The sequence below is a fragment of the Acinonyx jubatus genome, chromosome C1, assembly GCF_027475565.1.
Source record: "Acinonyx jubatus isolate Ajub_Pintada_27869175 chromosome C1, VMU_Ajub_asm_v1.0, whole genome shotgun sequence".
Taxonomy (NCBI): domain Eukaryota; kingdom Metazoa; phylum Chordata; class Mammalia; order Carnivora; family Felidae; genus Acinonyx; species Acinonyx jubatus.
The window spans coordinates 3841710-3857034 of record NC_069381.1 but is presented as its reverse complement, the minus strand read 5'-3'; the positions used below and the strand labels follow the sequence as shown (position 1 = coordinate 3857034).

The 15325-nt window shown below is 59.2% G+C and overlaps 1 protein-coding gene across 8 annotated transcripts in view; it reads right to left on the bottom strand.

Moving 5' to 3' along the window:
• Window positions 1-15325, bottom strand: part of KCNAB2 (potassium voltage-gated channel subfamily A regulatory beta subunit 2) — an 86194-nt gene that overhangs the window by 47317 nt on the left and 23552 nt on the right. For 3 of the 8 annotated variants that reach the window (XM_027060613.2, XM_027060617.2, XM_053206147.1), the window contains exons 2-3: window positions 4456-4584; window positions 3252-3293 (exon numbers count right to left, since the gene is read on the bottom strand). In XM_027060613.2, the coding sequence (XP_026916414.1) occupies window positions 3252-3293; window positions 4456-4532 (119 nt within the window). In that variant the 5' untranslated portion in view covers window positions 4533-4584. Of the gene's footprint in view, window positions 1-3251; window positions 3294-4455; window positions 4585-12843; window positions 12999-14048; window positions 14139-15164; window positions 15263-15325 lie in introns of those variants that run through there. The other 5 variants (XM_027060616.2, XM_027060618.2, XM_027060615.2 and 2 more) reach the window with 4 other exon arrangements.

Sequence of the window (15325 nt, the reverse complement as noted above, 5' to 3'; positions counted from 1 at the left end):
GGGGTTTGAGGCTGAGCTCTGGGCAGTAGCCATGCCGAGCCCCTGTTCCAGAGTCACGACCCCGGGGGCGTTTCTTGTCATCCTAGGATCCCAAAGAAGTCTCAGCATGACACGACCCTCCAGCACGAGGGATCCTGGATGGAGGCTGAGTGGCTGTCCGAGGACAAACCTACATCTGTCTACGACCCTGCTGGGAAACTGCTGCTCGGGACCCGGAGTAGAAAGCAAACAAAACGGGAAGCAGGCTGCGGAAGCCAGGCAAACACCCAGCAGGTATCTACCTGGAGAGGCCCCAGCGACGGGGCCGGGTGGTCCCTCTCAAAGGCGCCCACCTGCCACGTCAGCTCCCTGGCCTCTCTGTCACAGGGCCCACCGCTGGGTGGTGGCACCAGCCTGCCATACCCTGACACACCCCGTCTCCTTCCCCCCAGGCCCCGCACCCCTCTGTCAACTCAACATCCTTCTCAGCACCAGCCATCAGTCACCTGGAGGACATGGTTCCTGACTTCCCGTCCTCCTGCCCTGCTGCCCTTCACTCCATCATTCCTGGGCTCCCCCATCCAGCCTTTCCACCTGTCATCTCATTCCCTGCCGCAGCAGAGCTCTGATCCCTGCTCAGACACCGTCGATGGCTCCCCACTGCCCACTGAATGCAGTCCAAGCTCCTTTGCTAGGCACTCACGGCCCTTCCCCCTCTGACCTCCATCTTCCTCTATAGTCTGGCCTCCTGTCCCTCCTGTCCCTCTCCATCCCGTCCCTCACGGCCGGTCTGTGTCACCACCACCTCCTGTTCTTGGCACCTCTCCAAGCTGTGGCTCAGGCATCTCCTGGAAGGTTCCTCCTGGGCTCTATGTAGGAGCCTGCCCAGCCCCCAAGGCCCCGCTCAAAGCCGTCACGCTGTCTCCTCCATGAAGATTTCCCCGACTCTCAGTGGGCTGTGCCCACGCCTGGCCTTCCTCGGAACGCCAACAGCTGTTTAGACTTCCCCCACGACACGTTCTGCCTTCTAGATATTTTAGTTATTTGGGTTCTGGGGTAGACTGCATTATGATGCCGGGTCCTCTACCCGCCTCTGCGTCACATGACTGTAGTTCTCCTGGGGTGGGAGGGCGGGAGAATATCTTCCTGCCCTCGGACATCTGGCGTGGTCATGAGCTTTGCTTTGGCCAAAAGAACGAGCAGTGTGCCGGTTCCAACCGTGGGCCTTCGAAGACATTACATGATCCTGCTCTTCCTCTCGCACTTTTGCCGGGAATAGCCTCTGGTTAAAAACAATGGGAGGATGAACACCTGGGCCCCACCTGCGGCTCAGACCAAACCCAGCCGAGCCCACATGAACTGACACAGACACATAAACAAGAAATACACGCTTCTCCTTGTAAGGTGCTGAGTTTGGGGCCTGTTTGTTACGAGGCACTCTCTGGGAGAGCTGACAGATACAGGGTCTCACCTCCCTTACTAGTCCGTGAGCCGCCCCAAGGCAGGGCGCACACCTTGAACACCTGTGCCCCGTTCGGGGAGGGGTGGTCAGTCGGCAGGATGCTGCCGATGGACTTAACCCTCTGGTAGCTGTGTCAGGGCCCAGGTGACAAGGATGCCCCACTGCGAGTGGCACCCAGTACATTAAACACAGATGCAGCCTCTTTAGAGGTCATAGTTGGAGACCCCACAGGAGATACCTCGGTGTCTGTGAGAAGCAACCACACTGGAGCTGCAAAGGGCAGGACGGTCAGAGCCTGTGGGCATCAGGGACAGAGGTCGGCGGATCTGGGGTGCAACCCTCCATCAGGGCTCGCCTCAGGGTAAGACAGCCTCTTGGGCATGGGTGGGGGAGTCAACCAGAAGGCTCCCCAGGGAGTGGACAACAGGTTGGATCTGTGGGGCCCCGAGGGCCAGCAAGGGGAGTGGGACCCTCCTTCACTTTAGCTCTGTGATACCTGGCAATCTACTCGTCCCGTCCCGCGGCGGGGCCCCTTAGGCGGCGGTCTGTGCCACGGCCCCGCCACCCACCCTGTCACGCCTCTCCTCCGGGGTCTCAGAGGATGCAGCTCGAAGGCCCGTTTGGTCCCAGTGGTCAAGTCCTTCCGGGACGAAATGTCTTGCACTCGCCCTGATACACCATGCCGTCATAAGTACGTGATGGCAAAAGTGTCATCCGAAAAAAGCATCTGCAAGCCCAGGTTCAGATCTAACTATTTCAGGCAAAATCTCATCGAGCAACAATTCCAGTCACCATTTTAGGGTTCTCTGTAAGGAGTGAGACCCCACGAGAGGCACCGGAGTAGTGGTGAAATCAGCCCGAGGACCCAGACCCTCTGTCACGCTCAGAGGTGCGGGGGGGCTGTGGGAATCCAGGTCCCCGCGTCCTCCGGGGGGTGTCGGCGGCGACCGCCCCCTGGCTCCGCGCTGGTGGGTGTGTGCGACCCTGGGGAGCTGCTCCTGGACACAGACCTCGCAGGCCCGAATGCCAGGACAAACACTGTGCACCAGGGTCCTGCCCCCAAGAGCCACGTGGTCCTGAGGCTGGCGGGGCTGACCCGGGGCTCCCGAAATGTCAATCAAAGTAAATTTCTGGAGTTATAGCCTTCCCGAGGAGCACCCACCTTGGTGGCTCCCCTCCCCACTGCACAGGTGAGCTACAGGCTGCCGAAGGGACTCGCCCGGGAGGACTCTGCTGGCTGACCTGCCTTGGACGCACCTGGACGCCCTGTCCCTCTGGGGCACAGCCTCTGACCCAAGAACACGCTGTGCTGATTCAGCAACGGGGACGCGTACCAGACAAACACCAGCAGGTCCTCCCCTGACCCGGGTCGCGCCAGAGCCACACGCCCCTGAGGCGGTATCGGCCTCGGATTACAAGTCAGCTCACATCCAAAGAAAAGGGGAGAACAGTTGGGTTCGCCCCGTCTCTTTGGCTCTAATCACCCAAGAAGCACAAACCCACGAGAGACAACAGGAGACAGCCACATCCGCCGCCCCACAAGTGAGATTTTAAGGTGGATCTGGCGAGGGCTAAGCAGGTATCACAAGTCCGTTTGCTCAAACGCAAGCAAACTCTAGAGATCAGCTCACACACGGAAGCGGCTTCACGCTGCTCATCAGAGCCTTCCACGGTGCCGTGTGGGTGGCCACCGGAGCCCGTGTCTTACTGGAGAGGTCACCGGCACACCCGACCTGCACGGGGCGTGGCCCTCCCACCCGCTCCCCTGCCTTCAGCGTGCGGGTCTTAGGGAAAACGGAGGGCTCGTTACCTGTAAAACTGGAGCTGTCTTTTGGGGCTCCCATACCGAGTACTGCGGACAGCGATGGAGGACAGAGCGAAAGGAGAGAAAGAGAGAGAGAGAGTCCACAATTGGCATCAGCCACAGGGAGGTGCAGGCGACGGCCCCGCGGGACACACCAGCGACGGCCCCGCGGCCCGGCCCCTCCCCGCTCAGCTCCGGGCTGTGGGTCGGGAGGACGCGCGCCCGCGTACCAAGTGCTCGGTGGCAGCGCCACCTAGTGGCACAGGGAGGCGGAGGCCCCGCCTGGGCGGACGCGGGGTCCTCGGGCGCCCAGGCTCCTTCCCCACACGGGGCGGGCGGGGAAGCGAAGACGAGAGGTAAACCTCTGGGTGACGGTCTGGGTTTTAACGAAACCTGCTTTAGAACGACAGTACAAAACCCTCAAGCCGAGAAGCTGCCGGCCACCCCACGTGCTGGCGCGTCTGCATGTGACCATGCGGTTCTTTTTAGGACTTGGATGAAGGCGAGTCGCCCCCTTTCCCTGTGGGCTCTACAGATACTTGCTCTGGATCAGGCCCTAACAATTTTTGACAAAGGCCCAATCCATCAGGACCGATGGGCCCCCCTGGTGTCCCGCCCGGGCCCCAATCTTTCAGGACAACCACTGCCATCTGGGTTCTGTGCTCTGTGCCCGGGACAGCAGCCTTCACCCAACGCCTTGGCGTGCCCTCCCTGTGGTTCAGCCTGGGCTACTTTCCAAACGGAAAGACCCAGAGCTGGGTTTGGGAGGCGGCCCCCACATTAGAGAGGTAAGGGTGCCTGGTGAGCAGCTGGATGCCTCCACCCTCCTGGTGCAAGGCTCTGAGCCCCCCTCAAAGGGGGCTGCACGGCCTGTGATGTGTAAGAAAGAAACAGGAGCTGGGGAGGGTCCCCCACTCGCTTCCGGGCCTGCCACCTCCAAGATTTCAGGGGAGTCAGGGCCAAGTCTAATCCTGGCTTCACCTCTCTGGGAAAATCGCGGGCTTTTCTGTCCCACTTTGGTTTTAAAAGTTTCCATTCCTTTCCTTGGAGAAAGAGCTTGCCTACATGCACCTCAGAGTCCTGTGGGCCTCCCTCGATCTTTCCCTCTGGGCCAAGGGGTGGGGCTGGCCTCAGGGACCCCCCCCAACCAGACGCAGGACTGACCCCGAGAGTGGCCCAGGTGGCTGGGGTCGGGGGGCGGGGGAATCACCTGTAGATCATGCCGGGGGAGCCCGTCTGCCGCAGAGAGAGCCGTGCTGGGGAGCCCGTTGTCGATTCCGGATACATGGAGCCGGCCTCACTTGTGCTGACCTGCCCTCTTCTTCACGGACGGAAGATTCTGGAGGAAAAGCAGAGTAGAGGGGAGGCGGTTCAAAAAGGCAGTCTGGTTTGCCCAGAAGGCTCTGTGATACTGAAGGCCCTGTATGTCGGGCACCTGTACCCCCCACACCAGATGGACAGACCAGCCCATGGGGGCTCAGACAAGGTGGGTGGTTGGGTTCGGTAGTTCTCCCTTCCGCCTCCCCATCTGCCTTCCTGAGGGTCCGGGAGCCCTTTCCCGGTGGTGCCAGGGGAAATCTGTGGACTTAGAACTCTGGGCTGTCTCCCCTGTCCCAGGAAGTGGCACCACCACCACCCAGGCTCATCCCTGAGCCTGCAGATTCCCAGGTGTCCCGGGGCAGCTTCCAGGAAGGCAGCCAGTCGGATAACCCCGGCTCCAGAGACTCACGCCCTCCCCGTGGGTGTGCGCCGGACCTAGTGACCTGCTCCCACCCTAGAGGACATGGCACAGGTCACAGGATGTCACTTCCATCATCAGGTGATACAGGTCGTGCCTTCTGTCTTGCTCGCAGACTCTCTCCCTTGCTGGCTGTGACGACGCGGGCTGCCGTGCTGGAGAGGCCCGTGAGGCCGGGAACTGAGGCCCTCAGTCCAACCACCCACAGAGAAGTGAATCCTTCGAACTGCGTGAGCTTGGAAGAGTATCCTTCCCCAGTCGAGCCTTCAAATGAGACCCCGGCCCTGGCCAAACACCTTGGCTGCAGGCTTGTGAGGCCCTGAAGCAGAGGACCCTGGTAAGCTGTGCTCTGCCGGACTCCTGACTCACAGAAACTGAGTTTTCAGGCCCTACGCTTCCAGCAGTATTTTTATGTAGCAACACATAATGAATGCAACAGACATGTCTGTCCATTCACTCTTCCCCCTGCTACCCGCAGGCTGAGCCACCAACATGTCACCTGGACCTCCTGACTGCTCTCCCTCCTTCCATTTCTACTTTAAAAGGAGATTAGGTCATGCACCCCTTTCTTCTCTTCTCTGACAGGCCAAGGGCACACCTACCACAGGGCCTTTGCACTTACAGCTCCTTTTGCCTGAAATACCCTTATGACCGACCTTCTCAGCATGGGTCTCCTCTGGGAGCCCGCCCCTGACTATCATGCTCAGGGGTTCTCTCCCAGCACCCTGCCTGCTGTCCTGTGTAGTCAGCACCAGGGACCTTCTTGATAGTCTGTCCCTGAGTTATGAGGTCTTAACTCTCTCTGGAGTGCGAGCCCCACCAGCACAGAAAGTTTGCTGGTTTTGTTCACTGTTACATCCTCTGTGCCTCAAACAGGGCTTGGTACTCAGCAGGGATGTCATACAGGGTTTCCAAAAGAGTGATGGTCCTCTGATCCAAAATCACCACGCGGATGGGCTTTAAAAGGATAGTCTGGGCTCCAAATGCAGCCCCGCCTGCTCCCAGAGGGGCCTCTCAGTGAATGCCCATCACTCTTCCTTCTGCCGGGACGTGACCCTCCTGCCAGCAGGAAGCAGGCTTTCTCTGGACACGTTCCAACCCCGGCAGAGGGCTCGTACGTAGTGCAGGTTAGGTCTCACTCATCACTCAGCTCTCCTCTGAGTGAGGGGCATGCGCATGTGTGTGAACATGCTGGAAAAATGGGGAGAGAAAATGCAAATCAGAGGTTATCTCACTACAGAGATAGCCTCACGGAAATGACAGAAATGATGCAGACAGCGAAGGTCCCCAAAGTTTTCTTCTTTTCCTTTCTTTTAAAAAAAATTTTTTTTTTTAACGTTTATTTATTTTTGAGACAGAGAGAGACAGAGCATGAACAGGGGAGGGGCAGAGAGAGAGGGAGACACAGAATCCGAAACAGGCTCCAGGCTCTGAGTGGTCAGCACAGAGCCCGACGCGGGGCTCGAACTCACGGACCGTGAGATCGTGACCTGAGCCGAAGTCAGACGCTTAACCGACCGAGCCACCCAGGCGCCCCTTTTCCTTTCTTTTAAGTAGGCTCCGCGCCCAGAGCTGAGCCCAGTGTGGGGCCCAAACTCACGAACCATGAGATCAAGACCTGAGCCGAGATCAAGAGTTGGATGCTTAACTGACTGAGCCATGAAGGTGCCCCCGCCCCTTGCAAAGTTTCATTCTTAAGAAATCTCATTCAGAAAGAAATGACAAAATGAAAAAAAAAATGCACTTAAATCCTTAAAAGAAATGCAGTAGATCCTTGGCTGATGCCGAATCCAGTCTTCAGGCTTATCAGCTGATTCCTCATGACCTGCGATGCTGTGACCCAGGCTCACCTCTCCCCAGGCCCCAGGCCCCTTGTCTGCTTGGCCCTGTCCATCCACACCTGGTGGATGGCTCCGGGCAGACCCTGAGGGCCTCCTGGTGACCTATTCTTTTACTCTGGGGTCCATCAGGGTCACTGTCACCAGACGGACCAGCCTGACTGCCCCTACCCAAATCTATGCAAGAAAGAGGCACGGTGCCTCTCCCGCAGAAAGAGGTCAGTTACACAGCTCCAGGGGAATGGAGTCCTGCAGCTTTGGGGGTGGGAGGCCTCAGAGGCAGGCTCCCCTCTGTGCCCATCAGGTGCTCCTGGGGTTTGCTCTGCCAGGTGGCTCAGGGCACGAAAGCCAACCTTCTCATGAAAGTCGTTAACCTTAAGTCATTTACCGGTGCACAGAATGTCTGTCGAGGCCCTACTGTGCGCAGGTGCCGGTGGCTGCCTGTACAACACGGAGCCCTGTCCGTGGACAGAAAACCACAGCCACAGAACTGGGGGTCCCCAGAGTGCCAGGCATTGCGTCCAAACACGGTGGTCCAGAGGTCACCGGGGAGGAGGGATGGCCACAGGGGTGGGGGACGCAGCATGTCCTCACAGGGTCTTGTGGAAGGGGATGGGGCCAGGCAGCCCATAGCAGGCGGGATGCCTATGCCCTTCACTGGGGGATGTGACCCAGCCCACACCCCACTCTCTCCTGTCTGGCTTTCCCTGGGTCCAGTTGCTAAGCGGTGGTGTCTCAACCCCCTGCCTGGGCACTCAGTGGTACTTAACTCCCAGGATTCCAGAATCACAAGCTCTGTCTGAATTGGAGATGGTTGTGGGGACCAAGAGTCTCAGATTCCACAGATATGGGGTGCACCCAGGAATCTGCATTTCTAACTAGTCCCCCGGGTGATGCTCGTGCTCCTGGCCCAGAGACCACGCTTTGAGGACTGCTGGCCCACAGCCTGGGTCCCGGACCAGGAAGTGGCAAATTAGCAACAACAGACCAGATGCAGCCTGCCGCCTGTCTCTGTAAGGTGTTATCGGAACACCTCCGTGCCCGTCAGCTCACGAGCCGCACCTGTGTCTGTGCTACACTGTGACACCGGGCCACCACAACATACTGTCTGGCCTCCAAAGCCTAAAATATTTACCACCTGCCCCTTTACACAGCAGGTTGCTGACCCCGCTGTAGGCCCCACCCCCGCCTCCAGCATGACGCTGGCGCGCCTCTCCCCTGAAGTCCCCAACGCGTCCTCTGCCATATGACTTAGAACCTTCTGTTTCCCCTCCTATTGCCACCTGGACGCCTGGCCACGGCCACGGCCACGGCCACGGCCACGGCGCCCGCTTGAGCACACACCCCGTTCCCGCCCCCACTCAAGAGCATCTCGACTCCCAACGCGGATTCTTTGTCCTCTATGGAGCACTGCCCTCCTCACGCAGTCGTTCATTACTTCTCTCATCTTAAACAACAAAAAGCACAGCTTCTTGGATCCCCTTCCTTCTCCACCAACCGTCCTGCTTCCCTTCTTCCATTCACGGGAAGACTCCTCAAAAGAGCTGTCCTTTCTGGTCCGTAATTCTTCCTTCTGCCTCCGCCACTCTGAGGAAGCTACTCTTGCCAAGGTCACGTTCCTGTTGCTAAGTCTGATGGTGCCCATGGCTTGGGGGTGATGGCGGGGCTGCCCCCACCCTCCAGCTCCTGGGACGCACGCTTTCTTCCTGTCTCCCCGTTGCTGCTTCTCAGTCTCCTTGGCTGCCCCGTTCACCTCTGCGACCGTGAAATCTCTTTTCTTTTGCATCACAAGAAGCGCCTCGTATTTCCACCTGTCTCCTGGCTCTGAATCGTGTGCTTACACCGGAACCCGTGTGACTGTACCTCCAGGTCCCAGCTTCCCCCCCGGACCCCAGACTCATCTATTCAACTGCCCTTTGGGCATCTCTATAGGGTGCGGAGCAAGCGTCTCAGATTCACTTGTCCCACGTGGAGCCCCTGGCCGCCGCTACCCCGGCTCCCCCATTATACAGGCATCTTCAGAAACATCCAGAATCCCATGCTTGCCCCAGTGGCCCCTACCACCTCCTCTCCGGTCCAGGCCACCACCTTCCCTCTTACAGTCCTCACAACAGCCTCCTGATGGGTCTCAGCTTCCACCTTTATGCCTCATGGTCTACTTTATTTAAAAAAAAAAAAATTTTTTTTTTCAACGTTTATTTATTTTTGGGACAGCGAGAGACAGAGCATGAACGGGGGAGGGGCAGAGAAAGAAGGAGACACAGAATCGGAAACAGGCTCCAGGCTCTGAGCCATCAGCCCAGAGCCTGACGCGGGGCTCGAACTCACGGACCGCGAGATCGTGACCTGGCTGAAGTCGGACGCTTAACTGACTGCGCCACCCAGGCGCCCCTCTCATGGTCTACTTTACAGGAGCCAGAGCGATCCTACTAGAACATCAATCAGATGCCATTACTTTGCTCAAAACCTTCCAGTGGCTGCCCATTCTGTCGAGAGGGAAGGCCTGAAGTTCACCAGTGGCCTCGGTGTTTCATGAACCCACTGACACTCCAACCTTCGGGCTTCCTTCTGCCGGAAGCTCTCTGACCCCCCATGAACCACCCAAAGCCCCCTCTCCGACCTCTGCCTCTTTGTACAAAGGTCACTTTTTTGCTGAGTCTTCTTTGGACGCCTTGTCTTAAATTGCAAACCCCATCTCCCCGTGTTCCTCTAATCCTCTCCTGGTCATTTTTCTCCTTAGCACTGTCACCTTCCAACATACCTTCTACTTCACCTAGTGTCCCAGTTGTGGGCTGTGTCTCCCTCCCCTTAAGACACCAGCTCCATGAATCTGTCTGCTGTGTTCACACCTGTGCCCGGGAAACACTCAAATATTTGTTGAATGAATGAATGAATGAATGAATGAATGAATGAATGAGTCTGACTCAGCCTGCTGAAGGCTCATTCAGGGAAAGCAGAGGGGAAGGGGCCAGGCGTCTGCATTAAGGGCAAACAGACTGCCCGCTGTGCTGGGTGGGCCGGGGGACCCTGGCCGCATGAGGGACAAGGGCAGTCTTCTCTGGAGGGTGCAATGCTCTGTCGGTCCCAGGTGTGGTACTCAGGGCAGCTACAGGGACAGGGACAATATGGGCTGCACTCAGGGAGGTGCCCCTGAGTAGGCCGCCTGTCACACTCCTCTCCACCTGGCCTGGACTCTGAAGGTCAGGCTCCCCTTGGAGCCAGCAGCCAGCTCCCCGACCTGAAGCCAGGCACTGGCCACGCCCTCGTGCCCACTTCACGAGAACAACAGGCCTCATTCCTCCTGGGGGGCTGGTGCCTTTGCCACCTCCTGGGGAGGGAGGGGGACCAGTGAGGTTTTCCCCTGCCCCCTGCCTTGCATTCGGCTGGCCTGCCCAGAGCCCTCCTCCTCGTTTGCAGCTGCCACAGTCCAGGTAGGAGAGACCGCGTCTGTCCCGCGGCCATCCCGAGGGGCCAGTGTGCTAGCGGGAGGCTGCCGATCCCAGGGATCACGGAGGAAGGGAGCCTGGGAGAAAGGCTTCAGAAGCCATTTGAGAGCCTACCTGGCCCAGGGTGCAGCCTGGAGGTCCGCAGTCTGGGCCCCTCCGTCCCCTGCACTTCCATCCACTTGTTCTGGATGTGACCTTGAGCAAGCCGCCTGACTCATTCTCGGAGAAACTGAGGCATGAAACACTCACAAAGCCCTGCCTGTACTTTCTCACGGAAGCAGAGGGAAGGAGTGAAAACACTTTGAGCTCAGGAGGGAAGAAAATGGGTAAGTCCCAGCTCTCAGACAGTATGGGAGGGGGGCTGACAACGACGGCAGGCCCCCCCAAAGCCCAGGGCTCCATCTATGGGCACTGCCTTTCTTCTCCTCAGCTTACTATTCTGCAAACTTTCAAACATCATTGAGGTTGTAAAGAATCAGCACAGCAAGGAACGCCCATATGCCCTCCGTTCTATTCCGATTGTCTGTATTTTGTCTGGTTTGTACACCTGCTCTCTGTCCTCTCTCTGCTCCTCCTCTCCCTCCCTCGCTCTCTCACTCGCACGCAGGGCTCGCGCCCAGTCACATGTGCACGCACACACGGCCGCACATACTTTGGCTAATGGTGAGCAGTGAGGCCGAGTCAGCCTGAGCCTCGGCAGACTTGCCTCCACCATCGCCACGGATGAACGCACCCCCTGGTCCCCCAGGACTGTCGCACGGAAGGTGAATGGAGCTGTGATTTCAGCCCTCCTGGGAGTATGTTCTACTGGCTTCGGCCTTCAGGCCCATCCTCGTTACATGAAGTTATGACTCATGAGTCACGGGAGGGACCTCCAGTTGGCGGAAAAAGCCTCCGCTCGTCTCACCACCGTAGATTCTGGAGCGCAAGAAAACCGGGCAGTGGGAAACGTCATTTAGCACAAGCTCCTGAGCCCTGGGTCACAGTTCCTGACTCGAAGCCTCACCAGAGCCACCACACACGCTTCTATCCTCCTCCAGGGCTGGTCTGATGACACAATCCCGCCTTGTGGGTGACCCGAGGAGACCATTCCAGGTGTCAGGGAGGGAGGCAAGGTCTGGTTGGGCTCAGATCTGCTGTCTGACCTGGGGCAGCTCTTTCAACCTTCCTAAATGTCAGTTTCTCCATCTGTGAAATGGGATAATGGGAGTTGAGGAGGATCTGACGTACCAACGGGTGGGGGTGCGCTGGGAGGGCCGCGGGCTGGGATCCACCTGTGCCTGGCCCTGGTGGACAGAAGGTGCCGGTCCAGGACCTGGGAGCCCCTGATCATACCTCCTTCCTCAAGGAGGTGTGCACCACGGGGCACAGATGTGCCGCCACCTCCTCCCAGGTGGTGGTCTCATCTTCTTACGGTCCTCGGATTTGCTACCACATCTGCTTTTCCCTTGCCGCCTCTCTGCTTTGCCCGTGGGGGCTGCTCATCTTTTCCCCAGAAAAAGACGAACCCCTTGTGGATGTGGCCAGCCACATGCAGAGATGATTCAGCGTCATAGTGGGACCTGTGTTTCTTGGGCCGTCTGTGGCTGCATCCCAATTCCTGATCATCCTGGAAGCTCCAAGCTTCCCGAAGGCTTGTCCCCACCTAGTGGAGGATTTAAGAATTACAACACTGGGGGCCCCTGGGTGGCTCAGTGAATTAAACATCCAACCTCGGCTCAGGTCATGATCTCGCGGTTTGTGGGTTCGAACCCCACGTCGGGCTCTGTGCCGACAGCTTGGAGCCTGGAGCCTGCTTCGGAGTCTGTGTCTCCCTCTCTCTCTGCCCCTCCCCTGCTCGCACTCTGTCTCTGTCTCTGTCTCTCTCTCAAAAATAAACTTAAAAACAAAAAGAATTCTAACACTGCATGAGTTCACCTATTGCCATGTGACCCGGGTTAGGGCTGGAAACAACAAAGAATTCTCACGTGGCTTTGGAAAGTCAGGGATTGGGGGTTGTCCCGGCCGGGTAGCTCTGGCCCAGGGTCTCTCCTGAGGTTGCGGTGAGGGTGTCCGCTGGGCTGGGGCTGGAGACGCTAGATGTTTCACACACAGGGGTGAGCAGGGGCCCCCTTCCCACCACTGGGTCTCTCATGCCGAGAAGGCTGGCTTCCTCCAGAGGGAGGGGTGGAGAGAGAGAAGCTTCGATGTCTTTTATGCCAGGGGCTCAGGACTTTTGTTCTCTTGGCTGCAAAGGCCAGCCCTAATAAGGGGGCGGGGGCGAGGACCCGGAGGTCTGGCGCGGGTCATTACCGAGACACCAACAATGGATGATTCCCCATGTTTACTCCTTCCCCATCTCCTGTGAGACCCCTGGACGTTGGCTCCGCCAGGGCAGGGAGCTCTGTCTCTTTTGTTCCCCGGTGGGTCTGAGTGCCCAGAGCAGCACCAGGCACACGCTGGGCGCTCGTGAACACTGCCTGAGGGGGAGAAGACAGGAGAGGTTCGTGCTGTTGGGGGTGGTGGACGTCGGGGGGCTCTTCCCAGAAGCCTCGGGGCTCGGGGCTGGGACTCAAGCTCCTGTCTGTCGAGCTCACCTTACTTTGCGTGTTGCTACCCCGTCCCTGGAAATCCTTCCTGCCAAAGCCCCAAAGAACCACTGTGACTATGACATGGCGTGAAACCACCGCCTTTTATGGGTCCAAAGCTGCAGCAGCCACGGCAGCCAGTGTGTACCCCACAAAGAGACAGGAAGAGGTGTAACTGCTCAAAACCACCAGATCCGGAAGGCTGCTTGCGTAACACACCCTTCCTCTCTCTCCCACAAGCGGGGTGCCGCGAGACGCAAGCCCACTCCTCCCCGTGAGCAGGGGTGGCGGGCAACAGTGAGTCCATCCGCGGAGGCACTGCCAGTCCGAGCGCACTCGGGGGATCGGCTCTGCCTGTGGGGCATCTTGGGCGTGAGCAGAGGGGCCCAGGGGCTGGAAGGATGGCCCAGGGGCCCGGTGGGGAGGCGGTCCGGGGATCCACAACCCCATTTCCAAGCAGTACCCCCAGGCCATGCTCAGCCTTGGATGGGGGGCAGGGAGAATGGTGAAAACACTACTGGGGGCAGGGGGCCCCGGCCAGGACCCCCTGCTCTTTGCCACAGAGAAACCTCTGTCTGTCCTCCAAGCTCCTGAGCCAGGAGCGGCATGGCCATCAGCCCACCTGACAGAAGCACCGTGGATGTCACGTGTTCGGACAGCAGCAGACACAGAGGGACCAAGCTGCAGAGTCCCAGTGAGAATTTCTTAAAAAGACGACAGGCTAGAAACTGTTTTCAAAGCAACACTCGGGTGCCTGTCCCCTGATGACACACAGGCCACCCCAGCATGGGGCTCCGGCTACACTCTTGCAGGGAGAGGCCCCATTCATATCTCATTAGTGCCACGATGCAAAAAAAAACCAACCAAACAAACAAAAAAAACCCATCATGGCCCCAAACTTTCAACTTTCCCAGAGCGACACTGAAATGCCTCTGCCCTCATGCAGCCCACCCAGATCCACACCACCCGTCATGCACCTGCAGGCTGAGCGCCTCCCGACTGAAGCAGGAGCCCTGCTGTGGCCCCCAGTCACACCCAGGGGATGCACAGCGACTGACAGGGGTCCGCCAGGGTCAGGGGCCAAAGACCCCCAGTCTTGGGAACTGCCCCCCGCCCTCCCTGAGAGTAAGTGGAAGCTTGGACCACCCCTGGCGCCGAGGAGCACCACCCCGTCCATCCAGGTCGCGCCAACCACAAGTGGGACGGGCCCTCACCTGGAGCCAGGGCAGAGGGGGCCTCAGAGCTGCAGCTAGTCAGGGCAAGAAGTAGGACGCGAGCCCCCGCGTGCTCCGTGCTCCGGAACCCTGTAACCACGGCATCCCCTCTGTCATTCATTCAGCAAAGCTTGGTGGCCCTCCTGCCCCACCTCGGGAAGCTGGCAGGCCCCTCCTGCTGCCTCCTTCTGGCCACCCCCACCTCACCCTCCTACTGTGACCACACCCTGGCACAGAAGTGGAGAAGAGAAGCCGGTGGGGGAGGGAGGGAACACCGTCCCAGAGGCACTTGGCTTTTCTGGGCAGGGAGGAAGCCCCTTGGGCAGCAGGGAACTCCCTGACCACCCCTGCCCTCCTCTCCTGCATGGGGGCCATGGGCTGCCTCCCCAAGACAGAGCCGCCAGGTGGGGAGTGGCTTCAGGGTCCCCCCTATCCTCCCCCCCCCCCCACTACCCTGCTGTTGGCCCTGTGCTCAGCTCTGCGGGAGACACGAGGGGTGGGGACCCGCTCATTTCTTTCTAAGGCAGGGACCCTCACTTCTTCTGCCTGTGAAACTACTTTCCTCTCAGAGACGGGAACTCCCCGGAGAGGGGTTCGGGAGAAGCAGATGGGCAGGGATCCCTCCAGGAGCTTGTGGGAGCGCCTGGCAGCTGGCGCTCCCTCTCCCCCAAGGGCAGGACAGAGGTGGCCCCACAGCGCTTCTGATCTCCAGGCAGCTCCTGTCTTGTTGCCCCAGGGATGAAAGCAGACGCCAGGCAGAACTGTGTCCCGTGTCCCAGTCAGACACCTCTGCTGGGTGCCAGCCTGCTCGGCCCCACCCGCCTGCCCTGGCTGTTGTCGCCGGGTTGTGGGGGCCTGCGGTGTCCCCGTGCAGGCAGGACGCCTGTAGCTGCTCTGCTGTGACAGATGGCCACACGGGCTGTGCCTGGGTCCAGCAGGGACTGCTCTCCCGGCTGCAGCCAGCCCCGTGCGGGCACGGGGCCCCAGGGCAGTGGCCGGCCCGATTAACCCTGGATGTCAGGGGAGCGCTAAGCCCCGCTCAGGGAGCTGGGGTGCCCACCTCCCTCGAGCACAAACCCCATTCGGCAAACAGGATCCCTGAAACACCCCAGGTACCTGTTCCTGAGACAAGACCATTTTCGTGCGTATGAGGTGGAAGGCACGGGACCACAGGGCCAACCAGGAAGTGGGTGGCAGCTCATGTGGGAGGGTTCCTGGCGAGCCAGGGGCCCCCGAGGCGCTGGGGTGGGGCCTCCGCTCCCGGGCGGACACCCCAA